Here is a 27,956-nt window from a genome sequence, read left to right on the forward strand (position 1 = left end):
CATGGTCATTTATTTTTAGTCCTCAACGACTTACATGTCCACAGGGGTCTGTACACACCGCACTTGCATGGGAGTATGAATGCTGCGTGTGTCTGTTTTGGTGGCGGATTGGCGAGCAGAGTCGGAGATTGTGGTGAGTTTGTGTGTTCAGGGCTGCCGGTGTGAAAGAGCAGTCAGAACTTAGCTTCCCCCGGCAGCGAGAGTTTAATTTAGAAGGATAAAGCTCCTAACTCACACGCTGCCATCCCCGTGGCCCGTCTCCACACACCTCATCCCTCCCCTCACCAGAACGTCTCCACCACTTCCCCTTTTATCAAATCATCACTTTACTTTCTCATCGCCTCGCCTGAAGTCAGCTAACGATAGACTCGCTGGCCGCGTCTGGAGAATTTAATGGGATTTTATACAAGAGGTCCTTGAGCTCATTTGCGAGAGAAGAAGCAAGTTTGTTCTGCGAGCTAGGCACGTGTGGCAGGTGGTTTCTGACAAAACTATATGAGAGCAAAGGAATGACAGTAACAGTTTTGCTTCGGATCGGTTTCTTTCAAAATATTTTAAACAAATACGATTATTGACAGAAACTGTTTTCATAGGACGGCACTGTGGTATTTCAACGGTGTTCTTCCAAGAAACTGCTTGTCACTCAAAGGCAGCAGTTGACACAGTGACGTCTTTCACTTTGGGTTTTCTCTGAATCCGAGGCTTTTCTGACCACCAAAACCTGCAATTACCCAATTAGTTTGCAACTGAACTTTGCTCCATGCCACATTTGACATCCAATGGATGTATTCAGTCCAATTTCCGATGTTATTAACTTTAGCAAGTATTTTAATCAAAATAGAAAATTATTTATATTAATAATAACTCCAGTAATTTGACTGTATTTGATTACTTGCATTAGCTGCATACTGTACAGTTGAGAATTGTTCTGCTCAAGCTTTGGCCGTAATGTTGATGCATAACGCTGCAGGGGCAGTCGATGGTCTGACGGTTGTTGGCAATGAATTTTGCAGGATATTATTCCAAGGCAGCACACTCTCCTGCAGTCAGAGGATAAATCCAGGTAAACCGTTGGTATATGCTGCGCCATAAATCCTATTGTGATACAGCATTGCCAGAGAGCACATATGCACACGTTCAAACTTCAACAACAAAAGAATGTCAGTTCTGGGGAGAAAAAAAATAGTTGATCTTTGCTCTATAATGACTGTTTTTATTTCTGAAGTGCTAATTATGCTGTGGACCACTGTGGCTGCATAGTGTGAAACCCACTCAATACTCCAGCGATATGATGCACGCAATAAAAATACCGCAAGTGTACTTTATGTGAGCATGATGTGGAGCGCCTGTGAGGAATAAAACCATCAGCACTTCGATCGTGAAATTTAAGGAAGGACACGACAGCTTGGTCAAACCCGTGAAATTCATATCTTAAAAATAAAAATGTATTTGACAAATGCAAATTGCAACAACTGAATACAAAAAGAAATGTATTTGACAAATGCAAGTTGCAACAACTAAATACAATCTTAAAAATCACATCTTGCATATTTGAATACAGAGAAAAATACTCAGAAGAAAAAAAAAACGCTCTAGTGTTAAATGTGATATTCATGTCAACTGCAGGTTCAAATGACGTCACAAGACTGACCTCTGTGTGGACTGTTATGCGATCCTGACATCTTGTGGTCAAATGTAGGATAACATTAATTGAAGGAGATTCGGATAATTTATGAGAAAAAAAATATACTGTCTAAGTTGTGTTTTAAATGTTTAGCCTTTGTTTTTGCATCTTAGTTTTTCCTTTGAGGAGAAATCAGCCGTGTAATAAAATCGACATAGTGTATTGTGTTGTTTTAGTCAATCAATACGCGGAACATTTGAGTAGCGCTCAAACTAGACGGTCTTATTTATTTGCAACACCCGCGTAACAGCTGTTCTACTTCTCATTGCTCGGCTCCCATCTGGTGTCACTCTTTGGAATCGTTTGAGTACATCTGTGTACGTTTGCAATTTTCTCACCTCATACATTTGTCTATCAATGTTTCTCAGTCAGATGTGTCCTGCAAATATCTTTGTTGAATTGCATTAGCACATGAACGCTAGGTAGCTAACAGATCAATGTTATCATGCTGCAAGCTCTAAATTCCTTGTGCACAATTGTGTTCGACAATCACGAGTTTTCATTTTTGCCTTAACATACCAAACATCCTTTCATTCTTGTTTGAGTAGAAAACAATCACAATGGAACCTGCTTGCCGTAAAGACAAGCCAAAGTTGAACACGACGCCTACCAGAGGAGACCGATCAAAACAGAAGTCTGCACAGCAGGAACTCAAACAGCGTCAGAGGGCAGAGGTGACCACATCAGTGGATCCATTTTTTGAGTCCAGTCCTAAATCATTATTAACCGTCTACTATCTCACCTATCTTCAGATTTACGCCTTGAACAAAGTGATGACTGCACTCGAGCATCAGCAGTTTGAGACCTTTTGTAAACAGATGCAGCAACAAGGAGAATGAAGATGCTACCAGCGCTTTCTTCATCTGGGTTTTCCCCTCGAACAAAATGAGTCGTGGTGATTTCATCCTGAGCACTCAAATATGTGTATGATGCACAATGAAGGACCTAAAGTTATACAGTGTGAAGTTTTAAATGACTGAATCAAGTGATCGTGCTTGTATTTGTAGTCTTGAAATTGCCGTGGAGTATTTCTATTTAAAGCGTTACAATGCATATCGAGAACAGTTGGAATATTTTGTAGCCAGACATCAAATGTGTCATGAATTGGTTACGGTGCTCTTGTATGCTCAGTCCCATCATTCATTTGTTGCAGTATGTAACGTAGGTCTCAAAGAATTTAGACTGGGCAGGATACTCCGGGACAGTTCCCATTGTAACGTAAACTATCATGTTAAAAAAAAAAAAAAAAAATACCTCTTCAATTACCAAACCACCACAAATTTAGAAATAATTAGAATGTGTCCAGTATTGTTTTAAATACATGTAACTAAATGTGTTCTCCACCACATCCAGTATGTTACTCAGTATTTTCACTCTGAAGGTAGCTTGCTTCACGATTTTTAGAAAGAAAAAAACAGAAGTTGAACCTTTCTTACCCTTATTATTCTTTTAACTTTGTGCCTCAAGACATTTGTTTTTGTTAATTACGATTGTCTTTACTGGAGACAACTGATTTTGAATCACCATGGAAACATTATGCAAAGGCTATGCCACCTGACCTGTACCCGAGTTACTTTTGTACCAAGCATTTTTATTTTGTTGAATAAAAATTTAATTCAAACCAAGTTTGCTTTCTGCAGTTTTAATTGCACAAATATGTTCTCAAGTGAGTTCACACAATATTCTGCACTTGAACTTATTAGATGAGTGTAAATACCCGCTAAGGCCACCGATGTTTTCAAAACCAAGAGCACAGTCTCGGTTCTCATGTGGTCCTTGGGGGCTACCTGCACCATCTTGATGACCCCTCTTGTACCTTACATAAGGCAGTGAGTACAGGGGTAAAAAAATATCAGCACATTTTCTCCAGGAATGCATCATAAAGTTTCCACTAACATACAAGCACTATATCTCTACCACTTCAAAAAACGGGAAAGTTTTCCCGTCACCTAGCGTGCAACATGCATGATGTTCCGTACTGTTGCCAACATGGTCATCTTAAAAGCATTGCACAGACAAATACATTGCCTACACCTGAAGAGTAACAGAGCTCCCAGTAACCCTCACTCCATACCAGCCTTCCCAGTACTTTGTGTCATGGCCTCCATGTTCAAAGGAGATGAAACGTAGACCGGGACCATACTCGGAAAAGGTGTGGCTGACCTGGAGACGAGACAGTTGCAGCACGTCAAATGCAAAGAGTCTCACGTCCTGATCGGTATGGCGACAGTTTGTTCACCTGCTTCCATGAGCAGTCGTCAGCTTCCGGGTCCAGAGTCACAGGTTCAGGCGTGAACTCCTGCATGACCACACGATTCTCATCCAGCAGACACACCGTTATCTGGTAGGTGCAGCCACAGTCCTGCCTCCCACAGTACCTGCAGGATAAGCACAATATTATTTAGCGGCTGAGTGAGGCCACCTGCTTTTTTTTTTTCCCCCTCACCAGTCTTCAACTGATACGACAGGTTGGGCGTCCAGCTGCTCGCAAGTGAAACCCTGCTCCAATAAGTCAATGACTTGTCTCTTCAGACACAGCCTAGGAGCCCAAAAAGATTGTTTGACATGGATGATGTTTGCTGGCGCTCACCTGGATTGAGACTCAGCAGAGACTTTCTTTCTGATGCATTCCGATGGTGGTCCGCTTCTAAATGTGATTTGAGCAGACATGTATATGAAGATAAATATTTGGTTGAGACTCACTCAAAGGATGTTGCAAAGTATTTTGTGACAGCAGTATCACTGAAGTCATAGCCACAGTCTCCCGGCATGTCCTCCACCATCCACTCGCTACCCCCGTTCTCTGTCAGCTCCCAGAAATCCAGTTGCTCTGGGAGGGAAACGCTAAAATCCTCACTTTGACAATATGCTCTCATTAAATCCATTGATCTAATGCCCATGAGATGCTTTGTTTATTTTCCACATTCTCCAAATCTCCACTTTGTAGCAAAAGACAACTTACCTTCACCTCTGGGATTCTTGAGCAAATTAGAGGTCATGATTACAATGCACTAACCACAGCGTCTGGACAGAATAAAAAGCCCTTTAGAATAGGTCTTTACAATTTCATCTCATACTAGTTAGCATTTTCAAGCAGCCTTTCCCTAACTAAAAGAAGTTGACTATTAAAGATTTGAATGGATGTGTCTAATCCTTGCCCACTGTGTCCCTTAATGTGAGTACTTGACTTTTGTCCTGCATTGATGCGAAGCACTAATACCCGGCCTGCTGACTCACTGCACAACACATGGAGCCAATGCAAAGCCAGCCTCATTCCGTGCTGAATAGAGGGCATCACAGAGGATCAGTCAGTCATCGGGCAAACAGAAGCGATAGATATCAGTCAGCAGAAAAAACAGCGCGGGTGAGTCATAGTGGACATGGATTTGTTTTGATTTGACAACAACATATCCTCCTTTTGGCTTGTTGTTGACAAAAGTATCTCCTTCACTCAAAATAAGAAGCTGAGTCATCCACACAGTTATCTGCATGCACAAAATTAAGCGTGCGTACATTCTGGAAATTTTCTGTCTTGACATGTACAAGACCAAGTTACTTACGGCTCAAAAGGACAAGTCAGGCGTTGCGTCTACTTCTCAGGACACTTGAGCTCCTCTGCAGTGAAGCGTCCTTGTGCCAGCTGGGCTTTTATTGGAACGACAAAAGGTGGGGAGGGAGCATGCATGCAGTGGATCTCAGCAGAAACACACAATCAGCAGAAACATAGAGCTACACTTCAACAACCGATGTGTCACGGATCGGATGGAGTAGGGTGACCAAATGCAGCTTGGACCCGGGTTTATTGGAGAAAACTAAAACAGACTCGGCAAACTGACAAGACTTAATAAAATAACTAGAGACGTGACACAAAGACATTATGACAACAGACCCAAAATGACAACAACGCACAATGACCCGACAGGCGTGAGGGGCAGACAGGACTTATATACACGACAGGTAACAAGAGGCAAGTGAGAATAATCAAACTAATCATGGGCACACAGGAGGGGAGGGGCGAGCACACAGACAGAAACCATGACAACAAAGTGGAACGGCTGGGGACGAGACATGACACAATGGGGAAAGAAAATATAATAATTACATATAAGTAAATATTATAATGTTCTATGTTACATTAGGAAGGGTAAACAAAACCAGGCTTTATTCTGAGTCAAGATATAAACACCACACATTACAATATACACCTCCCAATATGGGAGAGAAACATTTTCAAGTTCAACATTGCAGTTTGTTCAGGATTGTCCTGCAGGCGGTACAGTACAATCGACTTACACCATGGCATAAATAACAACAGTATGACTACTATGAAACGTGACATCAAGAAATACCAAACTGAAAGTTCAGTTGCAAGATGGACCGGATCGATCTAAAGATAAAAAATAGCAGAGCATTCGCTGTTTTTGTTTGTTTCCTGGGCTGAAAAGGACCAGTGTGTATCATTTGGTGAGCAAAAAAAAAAAAAAAAAACTCTTGTATCAGACATTTACAGTAGCCGGATTGACGAAATTATTAATGCAAGTTCAATATTTATGTAAGAATTTCTTTTCTAAGCTCATTCGGTACTTAAGTGCAGTTTGATTTTGAAGACTCATACAACCTCCATCTATCGATCTATAGAGGGAGCTGAAGTACCTCGAACTTCTGGACTGGGACACAAATTGTTAACAGCCATACCAAAGAGTTTAACCAACATATAGCCTTGAAACACTATGATCTAAAAAAAAAAAAATGTTCCACAGCAACACACCATGAACCGCAGTTCCTCCTCATCTCGGTGATTCATATTTTAGTGCAGCATCAGGTCATGCACAGTCCAGTGATCCAACACCTTTCGATGTCCGCCAACATTTCCTACTCATCATTAGAACGTCTTATTAATAATTTAGCATTGTGATAATATTTTAGTTGTGTTGTCTCAGATTTAGGCTTCTGATGATGCCTGCGGTCTGAGCTGGGCCTTCTCCATGGTGGTGCCGTACGGATCGGACCTTTTGAAGAAGCCCATCTGAAGGGATAAATAATGACAACAAACTTGTTTAGTTTGAAACAAAATACAAACAATATTCCCAAACGGCTTCGTTACCTTGTACAGCAGATATATAAGCAGTGAGAGTAGAAGCAGGCCAGCTAGAACAGCGAGGATGATGATCCACACGGGGACGTAGAATAGGCCGTCCGCTTTGTTCCACAGCACGGACGTCACCACCTGAACAGCAGAAAGCCGTAATCCCGTTCCGTCAAGTCAACACAATAGAATCGGACAATCTCACAATTTACCTTTTTAGATCCCGACTGTTTGGATTTTGGAGCAATGGAATAGGGCATCTTATCGACGGTGAACTGTACCGAACACTCCAAAATAAATTGCTTGTGGGCCCTCTGACAACAACAGAAAAGACACATATCAAACACCTAGAGTGAGCCTTTTTTACACTTTTTGTAAATAAATCTCAGTCTAGAAAGTTAAACTGATTAAAAAGGCGTGTTTAGGTAGCGTCTGAACTGCCCACTAGAGGACAGTATAGTTCCTCTTTGGGTTTTCCCCTTTAAATGGCTCCAATGAAGGAATATCATGAGGTTAGACTCACCTCGAGGAAAGTCTCCACCCAAAGTCTGGAGTGAACTCTCAAGATAACGCTAGCTCCTCTCTCCAGCCGCCCAATGTGACACTCGAGCCGCCAGCACTCCACAGTCGAGCATGTCTGCGAAGCGAATAGTTAACACAGGCCATGTGGCATTCAACAATGCGTGTTTCTTTCGTCGCGTAATTGAATGAAGATGGGCAGTCTAAAACAGACGTCATGTCGGCTGTGCAACAAGCAGTCCAGTAAACCACAAAGATAATTTAACTTCCTCTCATAAACACAGCAGACACTAGCCCATGTGGACCAGGGCTCATTATATTCCCATTTCCTGTGTTAATTGCAATCTTCTCAGATGAATTAAAATACTTTGCAAGCACAGAATCTTCTTGCCCGTCTTCCTTCTGGCAGTGGGGGCTCAGAAGACCCTCAGAAAACCCACGAACCACACCAGGAAAGAAAGTCCAGGTTGTAAATAATAGCGTTTTGAATTACCAAGTTCCCTTGTCCAGGCATGGGACCTTTGACCTCTCTCTTCTGGATTTGATGCTCCATGCTGGATTCCAGAGATGAGGGACTACTTGAAGATGGAGACTGAAGCTGAGTGGAGAAATATTTTTTTTAAAAAGGCATTTGCAGTCACACCAAAGGATATTGATATATATTTTGGTCTGGCCATTTGTCACCTTGAGTTTGAGTGCATTCAGGGCGTGTTTTGAGGAACAGCTGAGTGGCCCCTCGGTGAGTACCTTGACAGGGTAGAGCAGGTCGTGACTGTGAGACCTCAGAGGACATCTCACCTCCAATGTGGATTGACTGACAACACCGGGGCCGTTGTTGACCAACTGAGAAGAAGAAAGTCATTATCAACTAACCTGTGGTGGGCGAGGGGGAGGTTCTGCCCCCCCAAAATATGCTTACCTCATAGACCTGTTGAAGCTCAGGGCCGACGTCCTGCTCGTCTGTCAGACTCTGACTGACGCTCCAATTGGGGAGTGGGAGGAAGACTTTGTCTGGCCGGGAAACTCTGAAACGGATAATATAAAAGTTCAGTGCCCCCGCAAGTAGAGACATGAAAAAATGAATACGATACACAATGCACCATGAAGGTCTCACCCCTGCAGAATGACATGAGCCAGCGCAGCTACCTCCAACTCCAACACAACTACTTCACTCTCGGAGTTGTTTGCATTTTTACTGCACACAAAGAAAAGAAGATCAACAAATTGTAGATATTCAACTGGCTGGTTACAAAAGGGGGTCCTACCTTTTTAATTGGAGCTCAAATTGTACAGTGTTCTGAGTGTCTGTGAGTCTGGGAACAGTGAAACGGAGACCTGCCCAAAACTACCAAAGACAAGATTAATTGAAGGATGGAAGGACACATGGTGAAAAAAATAAAATATATGCTAGTTCTTACACTAGTGCCAGCTTTCATGGGGTTTCCCAGATCGCATTTGAGGAAGCGGGTTTCATTTTCAGCCTCATAGCTGCATGTTAGCTGAGTTAGACTCTGGAAAACAAACAAAACAAACTGAATGGCGCATAGAAAAAGAAAGGGAAGTTATATGAACTGATGAAATACAAAATGTAATGCGTATATATAATGTTTAGGTGAAAAAGGATAAAAAAAAATAATTTAATAAATTAAATATATAAATTAAATTAAATATATATATATTTACGTATATTCCCAATTTGACATTTGTCAAGCCGGTTGTCTTTCTCACCACGTTGTTGCGCGTTATCCCACTGTAGTCGGCCTCTTTGGGAAGCCGGACGTAGAGCTCCGCCTCGTACGCTCCGCCTTCTCCCTCGTTTCTGGCATTGAAGGTGAGACTCAGGGAGTTTTCATCACCCAGGTAAACTTCTTTTCTGTCGCTGGGTGATGAGAACACATCCAAATCATTGCGGCTGCATTCAACGCTCTTTAAAAACCGAGACGGCTTGTCAATTAACATTTGTAGGTTTTCCATCATGTTGCTAAAAGCAAGGGCAGAATTTTTAATCTCAAGGATAAACTCTGTTAAATTGATTCGTTTTTAGAGATAGTGACAGCCCCCAATAAATCCTCCCGTGCTGTTCTTTTGAAGCTACTCAGCACTATGACCCCGAGTAAGGATTGTAAAATGGAATGAAAAGCAGCGTTAGAAAGTCCTCACAATTGTTCTTTGTGAGGAGCGGTCCCCGGAGACCACTTATATGCATAACTGTCCATGACCGACTGGGGAAATGACCCACGTCTGATCACAGTCATTTGTCTCAGGAAACTCACTCCAACTTCTTCTGCACAGTAAAACACACTTTTCAAATTTGGGATAAATCCCACAGCACGTTCCAACTCCCCCCCCCCCCCCCCCCCCCCCCCCTTTGTGTTTCTATTGAGTCACCAAGCCAGAAAAATGTCTAGTTGAGGCTCCTAAAAACAAAATCGGGGTTCCTCTTTGATGTCACATTTCCTCCATCCCTTCCCCCCCTCTCTGCCTGAACACAAGCGGCCCCTTTGCAAGGTAAGCCCACCAGCTGAATTGAATTAAGCAATGCAAAGGAAGTCACACTGCACCATCGCGCCACACCGATGCTGAGAACGGGCAAATGTCTGCACCGTGTGCATCGTGCAAGTTTTGCTGAATGTGTTTTCTTGGCCGTTCAGCCATGTTTGAATGATTACTCTCTGCAGTGGACCATGACTTGGTTTACATCAAATTGTATTTATGTAGAAGGGGGAGGGGTTTGTGCAAAGGCAGCAAAGATTCAAACCCTGAACCTCAGAAAGCTTGTGGATCTATTCAAAGTAACAATTATAAAATTCAATCAACTGAAGTGATTTTAGCTCCTGGATTTGGAGATTGAGGTTGCTTCATGATGACTAAATGAATCCCTAAGTAACTGGTAGGAGGGAAACTAATAACAAAGAAATGTTGTTTGCAATTTGTTTCATTGTCCTCAAGTTGTCAAAACATAATTGAAACAAGATGGCTGAGAAAGGACAATGATTGTCTCTGTTTGATCTCTGTAAGCTATTCTGTGTCTTGTATTGATTCAATTTCTGTGATATTTCCATGGCAACCAGTAAAACAAGTACATGTGCACCAGAGCAACTACAACGCGATTATTCGAGAGCCATCTGAGGGACAGTGTGGATCTGTCCTGCAGAAGGAATTGGGACACATTAAGTTTGTTGAACCAGTTCAAGTAGGAAAAAGGTGACTTCCTCTCACCCATAAACAGCTAACTTCAGGTCAGGGACGCAGATGTTGTCGTCTCCACAATCCAGTTGGATCTGGGCCTTGGAGAGCAAAGGGGAGGGGGGGGTCAGAAAAGAGCTCCAATGTATATATACAAAAAAGCTTTTAGGAAAATGGATCTTTAGTATCATCTTTTTTTTCCTCCACCCTATCAGCCAAATTCCAAGAAGCTGGTAGGAGGCGTTTGGCTTTCATGTTGGCACCGGAACACTTACATGGAAAATAGAGGAAGAGAAACAATGTGAGCAAGGCTAAGCAGAATGATTGCAATCAAACCAATGATTACATTTTGGAAGGAGATATCTGAAACGTAATATTCAGATTTCACGGAGTTGAGAGAATTAATTGTTTTAAGATCTGACATGACAAACGCCTTGGCAAAATATAAGCTAATATGAATATGGTCTCATTTCAACATGCCTTATTCTTTATTTTCCTGTTGTTCTGCCAACACTCCGTCTTCTGTGCCGGACTCTACTGTTGTTGTTACCCTCTTCTCTCAAACATATGGGAGATATTAGATTCCAAAAGAATGCTGCAGAGGCCAAAGAATCAGCCTGGCAATAGTTAAAATTGTCTCGGGGAAGATTTACTTTTAAGTCTCTGCTTGTATTTGCACTCAAGGATATTTAACACCACACTCTGCAAATACTTATCGTCGTCTCCTTTGTAATCATTCCTTGTTCACCTCTTTAAACGTAAGGCAAGCCATGTTTACAGCCGACTCAGCAGAATCTTCTTTAATATCACATCTGTGACGCAATGAGAAAGTTTCGTGGTTAACTTGGCTGATGTCTAAAGTCAACTCCCTACTTGGTGACGATGTGAATGTGTGGATAGATGAATGGATGCATACAGGGCGGTAGTCTAGGAACAACACCGGCATTCTGAAAACATCTGTGTATGCGTCCTGGGGAGCATGACTTCAGATGTGACTGTTTCAACATGGCTTAACAATGTTGAGTCACTCCCAGATTGCATTGCTGTCAAATGAGAATAGACAAAGAAAGGCAAATAAATACCTGGCTGTCATCATTTTCATCCTTAATGGGCCTTGAGGGTGTGTCAAAGTATCTTTTTTTTTGCTACACGTGAGATGACTGTAATGTGTTAGCGCCTCCGTTAGGAACATGAGAGCAGCAATGGTTTGCGTTCTTCTGATCATCGATAAATAGATCAGAAAGCTGCCTTTCCTTTTGAGGCAAGAGATGCGAGAATAAAACCAGATGACTGCCTGCGTTTCCTTGAAGGCTCCCAGGCCCAACCATAAAGAAACAAGCCGTTCACACATGGACGTCACATGCACAGATCACCTCATATCACATATATGACATGCGCTCATGGAGGAAAGCACCGGTGACATGTACGAGCAAACCGCAGCCAGATGTCTGAAAACAGAGCACTACCCCACCCAAACACAACTGTCAGTTCTCCATGTGTGTTTTTGTCCGACCAAAGCTCACCAGTCCCTCCGTAAACCGTCATCATATGCGTGGTGAGGGAAAATACGACTAGAGTCCAGTAATCAGGTCCTGTCTTATTGGGGTTGACCCTAAACCTCTAAGCAGATGGGGTTCAGATCTACAAAGGGGGCCCGTAACCTCTGTGTGTGCAATTTCAAATTTGTATCATACTAATTGCAAACAGTGGGAGATGAGCTTTACTTTTGGCATGCCATCTGGTACAAGCTCTCGTTATTTTAAGTGGGATTTATTTTAAAGACTTGGATTATATAACACAAGGTGTGTAGCTATTTAGCGGGTCCGGTCGACTTGAGATAGTTGGTGTGGTTATGCAATCGGTACACGACAATTTATACACACCTCTACGTCGCTACACAATTTACTATCCAGTGAACATTGTGAAAGGGAGATATTGTACAGACCTTCTGCTCTATTCGTTGTTCAGTGTCATCATTTAAGATAGGTCTGAGGCCATATTGGTCAACTGGGGCTTGTGGATCCAGGCTGAAGGACAGGCTGATGAAAATGGGGGAGAGTTTATCCCGAAATTCTTCTTCTGCCTGAAAGTAGAAGAGATGCACTGGTGTGAGGAACGGAGGAGAAGAAAGCAGTTAGTCAATAACGACGACCTTTATTTTGTGTTGTTTTTAGAAAGTATTCCGTTCCTCCATCTGCAAGAATGTCACTAAAAACTGAATACAAAAGAAGAAAGATGGATGTTGAGTGACGGTTGTCAGCTCCAGGTCAAACCATCTCTTATCCTGTCAAAAAGCAAAAGACTGCGCTTGAGTGTTTTTGTCGGTCGTGCCGTTTGATCAGACCACCACTGAGTGACGAGATGATTGGTACTGTAGCTTTTTCAGCCCAGTCTCCGCTAATAAGTGCCTCCAAAAACAACACTTCAAACAAACTTCAGAACCTTCCTATTGGGAAATGACTTTAACCTTTGTCCTGGAGCAGAAAGGTACTGCAGGTGCACTCTGAAAGACAATTCCAGATTAATTGGAGCAAATTAGACCAAGGACAGATCAGTTCATGCAGATCCATGTATTCTTTGAGTCCTTCTAATGAAGAAGGCTTCTCAATTAGTAAATTCAGACAGGAGACAAAGGACAGTGAAATTTGATGCAATCCAAAAAGGATTGTTTGGCATGGGTGGAGGTCTGCACTCTCCTGAGTACAAAATCCATTTTGTCAGTTTGTTCACCGGCAGTCTTGTTCCGGATCTGCACCGGTCCATCAATCCCACATTTCTTGGAGTTTCACCAACAACAACAACAACATCAGTCAAGACTGTTTGTTGAACTTTGCATGAAGTCACCAAACGCCTATTTCAGATTATTGTTTCACAACATTGTTTCATAGCAGACCTTTGACCCTGCGGTTGAATGTTATTTTATTCAAGGTGGTTGGAATGAATACACTGGGACATTTTGGAGATGAAGTCTTTCTTTTTCCCACGCTGCAAATGCTGACTTCAAAAACCTCAGTTAAATAAAATTCCTGACAATACTTCTTAAAATGATCAGCAGGTTAAAGGTGTCAAAAAACAAAATCTGACTGACCCGTAGATAGATCCTGGTGTCATGGCACATGCGATTCCCCTTGGTGAGATTGAAAGTCTTCACCAAAGTAGGCTGCTGACTATCCAGAAACAGAGTCCTCCTGACAGATTCCTTCTGGTCCTGCTTCATACTGTCCAATTGAATTTCCACCAGGAAGCCTAAAAGTGTGCACATATGCAAATGATACATGACAATTTTTATTTTTGTCAAGTTCTGCTCCTTTGAATCACATGCAGTCCAGACGAGAACACGGACAATACACGCCGGCAACAAACACGTTTCTCCCCTTTGTTTACACAATTTTTGTTAGCAGCCAATTGGACCACAGTTCAGTCCGGTGCACACAAAGAAAGCAAGGAAGTGTAATGGGGACCATGTGTGTGCTGGCGTGTGCGTGCATGTGCTTTACCTAAATGTGATGGGAGGTGCTTCCCATCAGCCAGCATGCAGAAACTGACGCTGACACTGAAAGTTGAACAAAAAGAGAATCACAAACTTGATGATGTGCGTAGATTTTTTTTAAACACCAGGAAAATAAACTAAACTTGCTTTAATCCGTCTGTTTGAAATGCTTCCCAGTCAAATACTGCAATTTACTTAATAAGACATAAACATGACTTTTTCCCGCTTCTTGGTTTCAGAACGCTGCACTTCTGCATTTCTAGTTAAGAACAACTTGGACAGGAAAGCGGCAAATGTGAAGTCATTTGACATTCTCATGAGGGGAAACTTGAAAGCACTCAAATAGAACTGTGATAGGTGTTACATAACAATAGTCATAGTTTCCATGTTTGCTTGTTTTCCGTTTTCTATTTAAACATTCAAGCTTTTTTTTTTGTCAAAGAAGTAACTGTATGAAAAACATTATCACGTGCCGTTACTGAATTAGCCGCATGTCAAGGTTTGGGTGGTCATACCAAGACACGGAAGCGGTTCCACTTCTTGTGGTGAGCTCACAAAGCTTCTCTTCTTGGTTGAACATTGTGGGCTGCACCGTGAGAGATGCGCTCGCAGTCACTATTGGGCGAGACCTGAGTGAAGACACAGAGGACCATGAATAACTAAAGTGCAAATTGTTTTTTGCTATTAGGTATCCATTATGCACTGTCCTTTCAACACACCTGTACACCACAGATTTGTCAGCCCCAAAAGCTCCAACAATAAGGTCTGCGAGAGAGAAAATTGTGTTATCAAAGAGGGGAAGACTATTTCCAATGAGAGCGGAATGAGGTACCGGGGTAGCCATTCAGATCCAGATCTGTGTTTCCTCGTAGCGCAAAACCAAAGTTAGCAGGGAAGGAGCTGGAAGCCCAGGTGCCAGAGAGAGTCTGAGTGGGCGTGTCCTTCAATCCCTTTGGATAACCGTTGTAAATAAGAACCAGTCCCTGTTGGTCTTCTCCTCCGTAAGGACAGCCGATGGCCACATCTGATTGCAAAGACAATTTACAGAGGAGCTTCCAGTAAGGCTCAGAATGCACGAAATGCGGTAGAACCCAATCCTAATGTCTCAAACAGTTACAGAGTTGTGATCGTTTGATGTGTGTAGTATAATTTATGGGACTTCCTGTGATGTCACTGGAACAAGCTGTGTAAAGGTCCTCTAAAAGCAGCATCCAAATTATTGCATGAGTCATAAGCTTAGAGTTGACATGAAAACTCCTGAATCATAATCCAGTGGCAATTTATACAGAACTACCATCAGATTGAACGCTCATACCATTAAATCCATCCTGGTTGAGGTCACCCAAAGGTGCCAATGAAGTGCCAAAGCGACCGAATGGCTGCTGGCCGAGTAGATGGTGGAGGGCGGGCTCCAGCCGCAAAGGTCCCTTCTGCAGGTAGACGTAAACTTTGCCAAGCTCCTCCAGCCGCCCGTTGGACCCTCGACGCATGAACATTGGAGCGCCCACCACGAGGTCATCTAGTCTGGGGAACAAGTCAGAATCAGATGTATGCATTGTTTAATTGGTTGGTGATCTCGACATAAGGCTCATGTAGAACTTGACAAAAAGCAGAAGCCAGCGTGGGAAACTTTGATATGCTTGACCTTGGTTATAATGACAAAATGCTTGACTTTTATTTCTTAATCCCATCTTAAATTTCCCTTCCTTCCCTCATTTCCCCTCTTTTTTCCCCATGTTTCCATCATCCGTACACAGTCGCAGCGTGAGCTCACCCGTCATTGTTGATATCGGTGGCTGCCACTGCATAGCCAAAGTAGGAGCCCATCTGGAACGCATTAAAAACAAAACTCAGTTAGTCTCTAATTACATCACTCTTTTTATTTTCTTTGCATGTTCTCTCTTTTGTGCCCTCCAAAACCAACCCAAGTGGCTTCCCATTCTAAAATACCCCCTGGGGTGCCCATAGGAGCTCAATCTTTGAGCTTCTGTAAAAATGAGAAAAGGTTGCAGCGTTCTAAGACTGAACTTACTTGAGTCTGCTCTTCTGTTTCAATTTCATACTACACATAATAAATAAGGGTCACATTACTTCGCTGGGTGATTTGTCGCATGTCTCTACGTAAATGCGATTAGAGGACCCAGTGAAGGAAAAGCCAAGATTGTCTTACTGTCACAACCATGCAGAGAAACTCATATGGGATCAATGAAATGAGGCAAAGGGCAAAGTTCAAATCTACCGAGACATCATACGAGCACAGGTTGCCTATTCATACTCGCTCTGTGAAATATGACCACCACTTCCTGACACAAATGTTGTCTGGATGTGTCCTCAAACTTTAGAATTTGATTATTATTATTATTATTATTATTATTATTATTATTATTATTATTATTAGGTTTTGTATGCCCTCTATGTAGTCGTTGCAAAACAATGTGACTTATTTAAAAAAGCCTTTTACAGCGTATTTGTCTTATCAACCATCGAATGTTTCGCTGCAACCAAAAACCAAAATATTTCATCAGTACGAAACAGCAAAGCCGTTCAAATTCCACCGCTCTTAGTTCAAAGCTGGTCATAACAACGGACACAATCTGGGGTTTCATCGGCCAACGGGGGCTCCTGCCCGAGGTATTTTTACAGCTGACTTTAACAGTTGAGTCCAAGAGCCAACAGAGCAGAGAATTTACCCGCAGAGAGTCCATCATGTCATTCATTACAACAGTTTACTCAGCACCATTCACGCTGAGACCGACACTTCTTGACACCCGCTGCACACTGACCGCCCACATACAGAAAATACACACACTTTAGTTTGGTCTCGTACAATGTGCAAACTAGTAACTGTATCCGTAAGAGAAATATGACCCACTGCTGGATCTAGCAAATTGGCAGTCAACCAGTTAACGTGGGCGGCCCAAACGTGAGGCAAACAACAAGGTCATCAGGAATAACGAAGTGGAGGTCGGGAAAGACACACTCGTGCAATGACAAGGTTGCTGTTTGTTAAACATGCTTATTTGTGCAAAAAATCCACCTTAGGAGGAGAACCGGTCATTGTTGGTTCCTGTAAGATCAGGCTGTGACCTGCAGGGCAAATTCCTAAAGTATTGTGACATGTAAAAGACAACTTAATTGTACCTACTTGCTCTCCTGTCACGTTAAGCAGCGATTTCAGATCACTCCCGTTGAATATGGACACCTACGAGATAGTTATAGATTACAAATCATTGTTCGTGAAGCCTGAAAAATACGGGTAAAGGATTTATCATCATTCATCAATACAGCAATTAATTTATTTGCGCTCCTTACTAAACCATACAGCATGAGTCCTTTCGGAACTCCCGTGATGAAATCTGCAAAAAAGACAGCGAGAAGCAAAACATTACAACGGAAGACTGAAACAATGTTTTGCACTTTTTCAAGATCGTATTCCCGGTGTGTTTCAAAACTGCCAGAGATGTACTCATTCATGTGTGTGGAGACTAAGTGGTTTTAGAGCTGAGGGGGGTCAACAAACCCTACACCCATGTATGTTTGCAGACTCGAGACTGTCAACATAACCCTCACCTTCTTCGGCATCCCCACTGAACTCACCACCAGCCACGGAATAACCTGCAGGGAGATGAGGCACGGTTGAAAAGCCTGAGTTATATATGTATATATTATGTATATATATATATTTATAGTATATGTATACATATGTGCATAGGTATGTCCTGTAAGTGTAAATTTTGCGGTAAACCAGCGCATTGGAATTTGTGAGATTGCTTGTACAATGAATGCAATAATAATCCCTTACCCAAGTAACTATCATCGTAGGTCCCCTGCACCTGTCCAGTTTGAATCTGCCCAGCAACCGACAATAAAAAATATGAAGGGAAGTAGGCCTTAAAAATCTCGTCTGGCGTGGCTGATATCAGCTGACCTAGATTTTAGGGCAAAATAGGTTATCTGGCATTTCAATAATGAGTGAGTTGTTTGACGATTCACTGAGGATCGTGTATAATCGATTTAAAATGACTCTCTATAAAGAGATCCACATTGATGTGAGCTCACCTTGCCAGTAAAAGCTGCCTGGTCCACCAAGAACGACCCTTCCGTCCTGAAACATATAAGGCACAGGTGTCAAACTCAAGGCCCGGGGGCCAGATACGGCCCGCCACATCTTTTTATGTGGCCCGCGAAGATAAATTGTGCATCAAATTCGTGTGTCATTACTAGAATTGCAAGTTGTCATCACTTTTAATAATATATATTTTTTAATATTTTAAATATTGGTCTTACCTTGGTGAAGTCAGCACTAAATCCTCCTTGACAATAGCCCTGTCCGGCAGGTCCATGACGTTCTGCAATGAAAACCCCCCAAAAAATAGATTACATTTTATTCGGTTTTCAAATTATTGTTCCAATATTGTTCCTCTCAGTTTTTAAGAATAAGAAGCAAAGTAAAGTGACACAAAGTTTCCTGGCTAATTTCTTAGGATAATCATCACCTGTTCGACAGGGGGCATACTCCACAAATGATTTGAGGCTGTCCACAGAGAGGTAACAAGTTCCTGTCATATCAGCGAAGTGTTCCGTCCTCCAATAATACCGGGGAGCGCAAGCCTGAAAGGCACAGGCGTAAAAATAACAACGTTGCACTTTGTGAGTGAAGATCAGTTTTGAAAATTTGATAGTCTTCATGTATTAAAGTAGACCTGCTGCCGAGGACGGTTCATACCAGAATATTGTTGCCTTGGGAACGCACAGTGGCTCCAAACCACTGATGGGACTTGAACTCAACTTGAGTGTTCTCATCATTTATATAAAAATTCTGATCACCTAAACAGAAAAAAAATCATTCAGTCACAAGCCAGAAGACCAGGAGGAAAAATGAGTGGTGTCACGTTTTATTCGAGTTTGATGAGGTGTTTCCATGACTTCCAAAAAACACAACAGCATTTAAAACTTTCAGCGGTGGGAGTAACACCAGCAGTTGTCATGTTGACATTTACGTTCTGAACCTGCTCTCACCCTTGTAATCGTTGCTCCTGTTTCTGGAGGAGCAGCCAACAGCAGCAGTGTTACATCTGCTAATAATAGCGGCGATACTTCTGTCCCGCCGTCCATTTTCCATAGCACTTATCTTCATTAGGGTTGCAGAATTTCCCAGCCAGATTACCAAATGCCATCAGAATTTTAGTTCGTAAAATCTTAACCGAAATATTCCTGACCTTCTGGTTGCAGTGTCCTCACTATTTTTAAGTTCCATCCAACACTAAATTGTTTGAATGGAAAACCTCACATACTGTTTGACAGGAAATATTACACACATCCAATTTTACAGGAGTGTGTACATATAATAATAATAAGTGTGAGTCTGTGATCCTCAAATGTGGGCCCTTATCACTTCCTGCCATTCTGATGGTGGTGATTATCTTTCTAGGGGTGGGAGCAGTATAGATCCTCTGGGGTCCTTGTCCCAGTGGTGACTCTACTCTAATTGGAGCGCAACACTGGGCCTGAGTCCAATTTGGAAATCACACTTCTGTGGGAACACTGCAAACATAATCCAGCCGTTATCAAAACACACCGAGAGGGGGGATATCAAAGGCTGGTTTCAATCCCAAACAGAACGACTGGATTAGGGGCTTCAAAAAAGACGGGAAGCCGTACTTCTGACCTCCGGGTCAAACAAGGGCAGCTCACTCAAAATGCTCTTTTGATAGCATGGCTGGCTACACACAGCTGAGTTTACATGTACATTCGGTGATGCTGAGTCAATATTATCCTGTAAATACTTTCCTAAAATCAAAACGACAGTCAAGTTAATTTACCAGCCGCTCTACCTTGCTTGTCAAAGTTGATCATGCTGCAGTTGGTTTGGTTCCAGGGGCACAGGAAGACAGCTCCTCCTTCAGTAATTTCAGGCTGGCTGGTGTTGGCCTTTGGAGCCCCGATCAGAATGCTCGCACTGCACAGCAGAGAGGAAGAAGCAAATTGTCTTGTGGCCAACGACTGATTCAGAAAGGAAAAAATCCCTCACATAAGGAAGAATCATTTCTATTATTTTGCCATTAGACGTGGCAGGTGATCAATCATGACTTGCTTTGGATTTTCTATGACCACATCCTATTAATGAAAAAATCATGACCTCACTGTGTATCATGAAGAAGTAATATTAGTGATGATATCTCCCATATCTATATGGCCAATTGTAAAACAACAACAACGTGGTTTGGTTGTGTACACCAGGATGGTCTACTCTAGTACAACACAAAACTAGCTAAACAGTTTGCATGACCTCTTAAGCTCTTTAGCAGAATGAAGCAGCCTCTTCCTGTTGTCTTGTTTACCTACCACACTGCAAGAATGGTTTGATTCACATTGGTGGATCACGAGCTAAATCATTCCATGTCAGCAAAACACTAAATGCTTCTAATTCAGCATTCTCGAAATTACCCATAATCCACGCTCAGCCTTTTCTATCTCCGCATGATGTTAACTGGCTGGGTTCACAGAAGGAAAAAAACTATAAAACAAATTGGACCACCTATCTACAAGCCCTCTGTGAATTATGCTGTATGCAAAGATAACAGAATTTATAGCTTTGTGATCTTATCCAACGATGAAAATAAATCCCCTGCATGGGTCTCTGGGTTATCGTAAACAAAAATAAAAGTTTCCGGTCATCAGATTCCTCCCGATGACATAACACAGCCGCTTAGTTTCTTGAATTCCAGGAACATCTGAGGCTCTTTAAGTCCGACAAGTTAACATGCACTCGCTGGTGTTTATATTAATTGTGCTCAGACCTCACTATTTCCACTCTCACAAAGGAAGCATTTGTCCATTAGTTTAGAGACAAAATCCACAACTGGCCTGATACCAAATTGCCTTTAAATGCAGTAATGCTCGTGTAAAAACTTAAAACGTGACATCGTCACTACACACATGCAGACCACATCTGTGCCAAATTGCTGAGACCATACCCAAGGTATTAATAAAGAGTTATGTCATGATCCTGATGATGCATTAACTCATAAGAGTATTTTCACCTTTTTATGGGCACTTTTCCTTCGTCTCATTTACCCATTATTCTTCTCAAATTAAAATGTGGAAAAACATTTGTAAGGAGGTTAATGACTTGCTTTTGGGACCGACAACAGCACTCACAGACAGACGTGCATGTCTGTTTTCAATCACGGTGGACTGGAATCTGGAGTTGCGCGTGTGCGTGTGCGTCGGTGCGCGCGCGAGCAGAAAGGGCGCACGTGTGTGCACAAGAGGACACATGTACATTTAGTTGCTAATTGTAAATTATACAAAAAAATATTTAAATTCGTCACAAGTAATGAATGAACAAAGTGGAATTTGCTGTAGAGGACAAAACAAAAAACATTCACAACCGGATTAAATGAAACCTGTTAACTTTCCAAATTATTTAAAAAAACAAAAACAGAGAAGTGTTTAATTTTTATCCAAGTGACAAAATATTAAAACTAACCTGGATGAGTTATTGCTGAAGAACTCCACGGAATAGCCAAAATAACTTCCCGGTGGTCCGGTAAAAACGATGCACTTCTCTGTGTCCAGATTAAAAGCCTCGCAAAATTGGGTCAGAATCATAAACACCGCAGATACTATCAGCAGGGCGATCGGACCTTTCCCCCTTGACCGCGTAAGTGGATGTCCAGAAAAGGTGTCCATCTCTCCTTTTGTGCGTCTCGTCTTTCATTGAGTAGCTGTAGCGCAAAACACATCATCCGTGCTGATCTCTTCGTAGGTCAGTTTGGCTCTGACCATAAATTAATGTCGAGGGTGCTTCTTGCCGCTCTATCAGACACCGTGCAATGATCCAGAGAGGGAATGGTGAAATGTGGAGAACAAGAAAGTCAAAGAGGGCAGGACAACCTCATTTGGGGTGGAGCTTTTCAATGGTACCGGGCTATATTTAATAAGTCCAAGTTTTATTTTTTTTCTTTTCCCCCTCATAAAGGCAAATGATTTCACAAAACATGCCTGTTTGACAATATTAAACTTAATCAAGCAATATTGCTAAATCTGGCAAAGTAACTGTTTCCATTTTTGCATATGCAAAAGTAATTTAATAATGTTTACAATATTGTAAACATGATCAAAATACTTTGGAATATGCTAAGTTACTGCAAAAGAAGTGACCGTTCTGCTGTTTGGAATTTTTCAAAAGTCATTGTTATTTACAGGGGTGTGTATGAAAAAAAACGATGACTTCAGTTTAGAGAGCTGGAAAAGCACAGCAACCACATACTTAAGGTCTTGGCAGAGACCTTGGTGAGTAAACCTGGAAAACCCAGAGGCATCCATCTATCTGCAGGTTTATCTCATCCTCTTAGAGCTCAAGGTGTAGTCTTGCTGATTGACAGGCGACGAGTGGTGTGTGCGTGCGTGCGAGTTGTGACTCATACATTACTTGCAAGGCATCACAACTTTCTAACAAAGAAAGTATTTCCGACTTCAATATATACAACTAACTTGCTGAAACATGTATGTCCATAAACTGTGTACGATTTATTTCAATATATCATAATGAATCATTGGTAATAAAATTCCTCACACGCTAGCCTCGGGTACAAATTCTGCATTTCTGAACTACACTAGACAGCTAGGACATTTAATCTTTGTTGCCCTCTTCTGGCACAATTCTAAATTGCAGTACGGCTCAGAGTTTTCAGGAATAAATCATCCAAGCCCATGACAGTGACTTGATTTAAGATAACTGAAAAGGAAAATCACGGAGGAGTTGTTTGTCAATCGTATTACTCAACACTCTCATTCGATTACATTTGCTAGAAATCCAATTTGCAACTTTGCCACGATAAATGAAAAGTTGAAATGTCATTAAAGTTGTGTGAGTGCAACTAATCTAGTAAACACTTTACAGCAATTATCATGACCGGAGCCGTTATCTCCGGAATTGGGTTGCGGTTGCAGGAGTGAAAATAACTTAACACAGATGTCTCTGTCTGGCAATACAAACTCCTCCTGTGGGACCCCCCAAGCATTCCCCGGCCAGAGGAGTAACTTAATCCCCGCAGTGTGTCCCGATTCCAGAACCCTTGCAGTTGGTATCGGGGCACACGCTTAGAAATATTGTCTGGCTAAACATTCATCCATACCTTTGATGCTCGTTTTATACGAATGATCATCAGACTTGTCTTGCAGTTCTTGATTTTCCTAGTTTTGCTTTGTGAGGGCAGAATTTGAAATTTATTTTTTACTGGATGTCATTTGATTGTTCAGATGGTCGCCCAACCCAAACACTAGCAACTATCAAATGAGGCAAGCTTTCTCAAATTTGATCTTTATTGGCAAATATTATGAACTGCATTAAAAAAAAAAGTTTCACAGTGTTTCATGAGAATAAAAATACAAACACGAAAATGTTAGCTTTAGTTATCCAAACGGCTTCACAACATTTTGTTGCACAACACCAAAACATGCAAGTATTCACAAAGGACTTGAATTTGTTTGTGCAGCTTCCACACCCAAAACAATTTGGAACATTTGTACACACACGCGTGTGAGTCACCAACTCCTCATGGGAGGAAGGCGAGTGAATGTTGCGTCAATCCGCCTAAACGGGCCCAATGAGGTCTTCTGAGAAAGTCCCGGCATGATTTTCGGAATCACTGTGCAGTTTCCAGCTCTCCTCCCGGACTCCTCTCAACAGACCTTCCTGTTGCAACACACAAACATCATAAATTAAACACAGAAGGACAGAAATTAAGAAACAAAACAATGAAAAAACTTTGCAGTGTATTTCTTTTGACAGTGAAGGGGAGAAGAACTCATTTACAAAAAAAACCTGAAACAGACCTGCTGGGTGTCGGCCAACACTAGGATTATTTCTCCTTGTTCAAACTGGAGCTGGCCACTTTCAGACGCTGCCTGGCTCTTTAGCGCCACCCCCTGGTGTGAAACATCAATCAACATTCAGGATTGCCAAACTTCTTTAAGCAATGTTGCCATTCTCCAAAAGAAATGTTGCACAGGTTGAAACGGAGTACTGAATTTCCGAAACATTTCTTCTGGTGGAATTATTAAACAACTTTAGTGGTGACTGGTGAATAGTAAGCATGCCCGCTTACCTTGTAAAGAAAGCCAGGAGGATTGTGGCTATCGCAGTTATCGCCGGCCGGCTTCTTGACGTCAGATTCTTCTTCCTTCTTGTGTTCCTCCTCTTTCTCAGACTGGGAAGATCCACGAGGGGCAGGAACCGGAGCCATTTTGGCTTCTTTTGCTGTCGCTTGACTTGCATTGTCCTCCTGCTCATGAATGAGTGGCGCATCATTATCAAAGGCTGGCTCTTCACTGGCAACATCAAATTTCGGGACGGCAGAGTCATCCGACTGATTAGCAGGTAGCTCGGCTTCTAGCTCCACCGCCTCGAGACCTTCGCTTGTCGTGCTGCGGTCGCTGGGCTCGCTGACGCACGACGACTGCCTGCTGGGTGTATTGGTACCGCAGGAGCTTAGGTCCTCCGAGTCTGAGGAAACCCCACTTTTGGTAGCCGTGACAGCATCCCCTACTATACTCGTTTCACCCGGGTTGCTTTGCGGCCCAGGAGAGGAGGGTAGGTCATTTTTCCCATTTTCGGAATGGAGGGACACGTGATCGGATGGGAACGCTGTGTTACATGGGACCGGGTTGGAGATGACCAAGGACCGCTTCTTCTTTGACTTTGCTGTAGTGCTGTGCAAAGATAAAGAATACTTCATAAGGGACTTTGAGGACTATTTTTTTATATATTATAAATATATATTTATATATTGCTATTTTATTTAACATTATTTATATGTTATACATATTATTCAATATGTTACCTGCTGCTCAGACCCTTTACGATGAAAGCTTTTCCAGAGTGCTGATCTTCTAACTTCTTCATCACATTGTACAACTCACGGTTGAGCTGCATATGGCCAAAATCATAAAATGTGTTGAAAAACAACAACTTTTGACTCAATGTTGATGAACTACAGAGAAAAAGTGCCTTTCCTTACCACACTCATTTCTTTATAAAAGACATCTCTCAGATTTGATGCGTTTTGGAACACCGTCACGTAGCAACCGATGCGGCTGTAGACAAACAAATACACTCTCTGAAAGCCTTGGATGAATTTATATTCTGTTTTCGTTCACATTGTAAGTGGTCAATCGTACCTCTGATAGAGAAGAGGCAGCTCCTCCCTCAGCTCATTATTGATCTCTTCAAAGACATTCTGAGATTTGTTGAACTCCTCCTCTGCCTATTAAAACAGGAGATAAGATATGATGGATGTGCAATTGTCATCAAAATGCCTACTTGACACTACCTTGGCAATTTTAACATCATCCTTTTTCTTGGCACTCTGCAGCGCCTCCAGGTGGTGACGCGCTGAATCGTAGTCCACCAGCTTTCGACCGCGTTTCGCCACTCTTTCCTAAAACACACATGCTCAAGCCGTTTTGTATCATTTTAACGGAGTCAAGGCCAAAATGTTCATTTTGTATACGAGCACAGACAAAAAAAAATGGATACCTTAACCTCTGGAAACTGGTTTGTATAGTTTTCCACGGTGCGCACAATCTGGTCATTCATTTTCTCCTCATAGTCATTCCACAGTAAATCTTCACTCTAAATCATGACGGATTCATTAAAAATTAGGAATATCAAATTATTGTGTAGGCTACATTTCCAATTGCAACAACTTTGACATATTAAAGGAACAGTACGAGTCAATACTACTCAAAAAAATACAAGACAATGAAAATACTTCGATGATGACAGCAAGGTCCTCCGCTCCGTTCCAGTCTGATTCATAAACCTCCTGCAAAGTCTGGGACAGCCGCTTCGACGTCTCGTGTACAGCTGCGGAAATGAGAATGAATATTAGATCACGTTGCCAGTTTTGCATCGGCGGCACTTGGAGCATTAATGTAGCATTGTTTTCAAAGTGTATGGCAACGTTACACCCACAACGAGAAGGTCAACACAACACTTGCTTCCTGACTCATATTGTTAATAGCCAACAATACAAAAAAAAAGCAAAATGTTTCTCCAACAAAGGGCTGACTCTGTTTTTACTTTTCGTTGAGGCGACGCAGACATCATTGCAAAATTGACTGCAGGCTCCAAAAATAGTCCAAATTCACTTCCCATTTCCTCACTAGCCCCATTTCAGATGAAAGTTTGTTGGAAGAATTGTGTCTGAAAATATTTGAACGCACTGGAAACTTGCCTTTCACAGCACCATAGTAGGCCCTCACATCTTTAAGCAACCTGATTCCATGAACCTGTGTGCAGACAATAAATAAATAAATAAATAAATAAATAAATAAATAAATAAACAGCATGAGTTGCAAGATACTGCATTAACACAACTCTTATGGAGAAGGCTGAAAGAGTCCAAATGATATTTCTTCAATATTGTTAACTTTTAATACAATTCTTAATGAATTTTGTGAAGTGAAAATAGTGGTCACATTAGCCTTCAACATCCTTCCTATTGAAAAGCAGTACTGCCAAAATGCAGTAGTAAAAGTGCTTTAAGGAACTCAATACCCTTGCTGACATTCAAAATGCTTTCTTGGATAGTTACTTTGTTTTTAACAGTGACTTTTCATAGACAAAGTAGCAAAATGTAGAGATGAGGGTGGGGCAGTGTATGACAACACCTTATGTCACACAAAAAAAAAAGAGTTCAAAGACAATTAGTAATCTTTCATTTACACTTTGCATTAAATAACTTTCTTTAACCATGTTGGCCTACTTTGTGATGTACCTGTTGTTTGTTGAGGTTCTGCGAGCAAACCTCAAAATGTTCATCCTTGGTCTCCAAGGTTTTGCCCAGTTTTTGAAGGACCTGTGTGAATATAATAGAGATTTTAGTTTATTTTTAACATGTAATCGATTTTATTGCGACTCATTTGGATAAGGTTCCATTTCACTGTATGATGTGGATATATTGTCTGTTATGCAAAACCAGCAGCTCGTTCATTTCTGACAATAACTAAGAAGGGTGTTGTTAATTTAGGAATGGTGTCACATGATAGGTGATCATGAACTCCCCAAATATCTTTTACGGCTTTGCATCATCTCAATAAATACCAGTATTTGTTTCCCAGCACTGCTCATGATGACTTTCACCTTTAATCTGAATCACTAACATATTTTCGAGTCTGCAAAGGCAGAGCACCAAAATCCACCAAAACCTTGGAGGTGTTTTCTTCAACTTTATTCCATCAAACAAAACAACTCCAAACTTTAATAGTAGAATGTTCAGAAAGCAGCGGAAGTTCACAATGAGGAAGTGGTGACTTGGAGGAAAAAAAGCTGTGATGTTCTGACAAAACAAACTAGACAAGTGGTTTCGGCATGACAATTAACGGGACACTTTTAACTCATGTTACCACAGAACAGAAAATGATCACAGCACATTCCAGACGCAACAGCAGATATTCCATTTGCTACACTTGGAAAAACAAAAAAAGTGTGCTTTCTCCTGGACCGTGCTTCCCATCAACGCTAAATACCATCTCGACATTCGATTTACCTTTTCTTGTGCGCGACTCAATGACCTCTGGACACGTTTAGCCAGAATTCCAGCACTCGCCTGCAGGTTCTGACCCGTTTTGTGATTCTCGGCCATGGTACTCTGTGGTCTCCTTTACAACGGAATGAAATTAGCCTTGTATGCTTCCTCTTGAAATACAACGTACGCCTCGGCCTGCCTTCTAACTGGAGGCGATGGAGGTGGAGCAACAAGGCAGATGACATGAATCAACATATGCACGCGCACGCATGCACGCACACGCGTACGTACACACACATGGTAAGTGAATTCCTTGACATCACCGACGACGTGTCGTCATTATTGGGCGTCTCCGCATGTCCCAATGTGTTGAAACAACTCTTTTCTATCGTTGCAAAAGTAAACTGGCTTCTTCAACCCGTAGGCATCCATCCACTCACCTGAAAAGCTTAC

The 27,956-nt window shown here is 41.9% G+C and overlaps 4 protein-coding genes across 6 annotated transcripts; 1 reads left to right on the plus strand and 3 right to left on the minus strand.

The window, feature by feature from the left end:
* The first annotated feature begins 1,875 nt into the window (after window positions 1-1,875).
* Window positions 1,876-3,303, plus strand: svbp (small vasohibin binding protein). The gene is made up of 3 exons (XM_049734655.2): window positions 1,876-2,001; window positions 2,233-2,358; window positions 2,437-3,303. Exons 2-3 carry the CDS (start codon window positions 2,245-2,247, stop codon window positions 2,521-2,523), a joined length of 201 nt encoding a protein of 66 aa, XP_049590612.1. The 5' UTR covers window positions 1,876-2,001; window positions 2,233-2,244; the 3' UTR covers window positions 2,524-3,303.
* Window positions 3,304-3,310: 7 nt separating this feature from the next.
* Window positions 3,311-5,738, minus strand: fbxo2 (F-box protein 2). Of its 2 annotated transcripts, none has more exons than XM_068652323.1 (6): window positions 5,245-5,738; window positions 4,647-4,708; window positions 4,388-4,528; window positions 4,131-4,223; window positions 3,924-4,062; window positions 3,311-3,847 (listed from the first exon to the last, which is right to left on the minus strand). In XM_068652323.1, the coding sequence occupies exons 3-6, from the start codon at window positions 4,465-4,467 to the stop codon at window positions 3,713-3,715; spliced, it is 447 nt and encodes a 148-aa protein (XP_068508424.1). In that variant the 5' UTR covers window positions 4,468-4,528; window positions 4,647-4,708; window positions 5,245-5,738; the 3' UTR covers window positions 3,311-3,712. The 2 variants fall into 2 exon arrangements, with proteins under 2 accessions (XP_068508424.1, XP_049590611.1); XM_049734654.2 differs by having other exon boundaries at window positions 4,388-4,514; window positions 5,245-5,670.
* Window positions 5,739-5,824: 86 nt separating this feature from the next.
* LOC125977749 (integrin alpha-5) lies at window positions 5,825-21,828 on the minus strand. Of its 2 annotated transcripts, XM_049734642.1 has the most exons (30): window positions 21,458-21,828; window positions 19,800-19,924; window positions 18,692-18,792; window positions 18,462-18,576; window positions 18,253-18,314; window positions 18,025-18,070; window positions 17,768-17,893; window positions 17,536-17,580; window positions 17,278-17,321; window positions 17,111-17,167; window positions 15,740-15,792; window positions 15,281-15,489; window positions 14,798-14,989; window positions 14,685-14,730; window positions 14,481-14,594; window positions 13,973-14,028; window positions 13,564-13,721; window positions 12,421-12,558; window positions 10,509-10,576; window positions 9,018-9,168; window positions 8,708-8,800; window positions 8,555-8,634; window positions 8,404-8,484; window positions 8,209-8,314; window positions 7,974-8,132; window positions 7,783-7,887; window positions 7,294-7,407; window positions 6,983-7,084; window positions 6,789-6,911; window positions 5,825-6,710 (listed from the first exon to the last, which is right to left on the minus strand). In XM_049734642.1, exons 1-30 carry the CDS (start codon window positions 21,658-21,660, stop codon window positions 6,627-6,629), a joined length of 3,156 nt encoding a protein of 1,051 aa, XP_049590599.1. In that variant the 5' UTR covers window positions 21,661-21,828; the 3' UTR covers window positions 5,825-6,626. The 2 variants fall into 2 exon arrangements, with proteins under 2 accessions (XP_049590599.1, XP_049590600.1); XM_049734643.1 differs by lacking the exons at window positions 19,800-19,924; window positions 21,458-21,828 and having other exon boundaries at window positions 17,768-17,813.
* Window positions 21,829-23,277: 1,449 nt separating this feature from the next.
* bin2b (bridging integrator 2b) lies at window positions 23,278-27,728 on the minus strand. The gene is made up of 12 exons (XM_049734645.1): window positions 27,525-27,728; window positions 26,754-26,834; window positions 26,211-26,265; window positions 25,746-25,840; window positions 25,511-25,606; window positions 25,305-25,412; window positions 25,153-25,238; window positions 24,993-25,068; window positions 24,816-24,901; window positions 24,081-24,684; window positions 23,809-23,901; window positions 23,278-23,668 (listed from the first exon to the last, which is right to left on the minus strand). Exons 1-12 carry the CDS (start codon window positions 27,618-27,620, stop codon window positions 23,567-23,569), a joined length of 1,578 nt encoding a protein of 525 aa, XP_049590602.1. The 5' UTR covers window positions 27,621-27,728; the 3' UTR covers window positions 23,278-23,566.
* Between the last annotated feature and the right edge of the window lie 228 nt (window positions 27,729-27,956).

This window comes from Syngnathus scovelli, chromosome 11 (assembly GCF_024217435.2).
Source record: "Syngnathus scovelli strain Florida chromosome 11, RoL_Ssco_1.2, whole genome shotgun sequence".
In the NCBI taxonomy this organism is placed as follows: domain Eukaryota; kingdom Metazoa; phylum Chordata; class Actinopteri; order Syngnathiformes; family Syngnathidae; genus Syngnathus; species Syngnathus scovelli.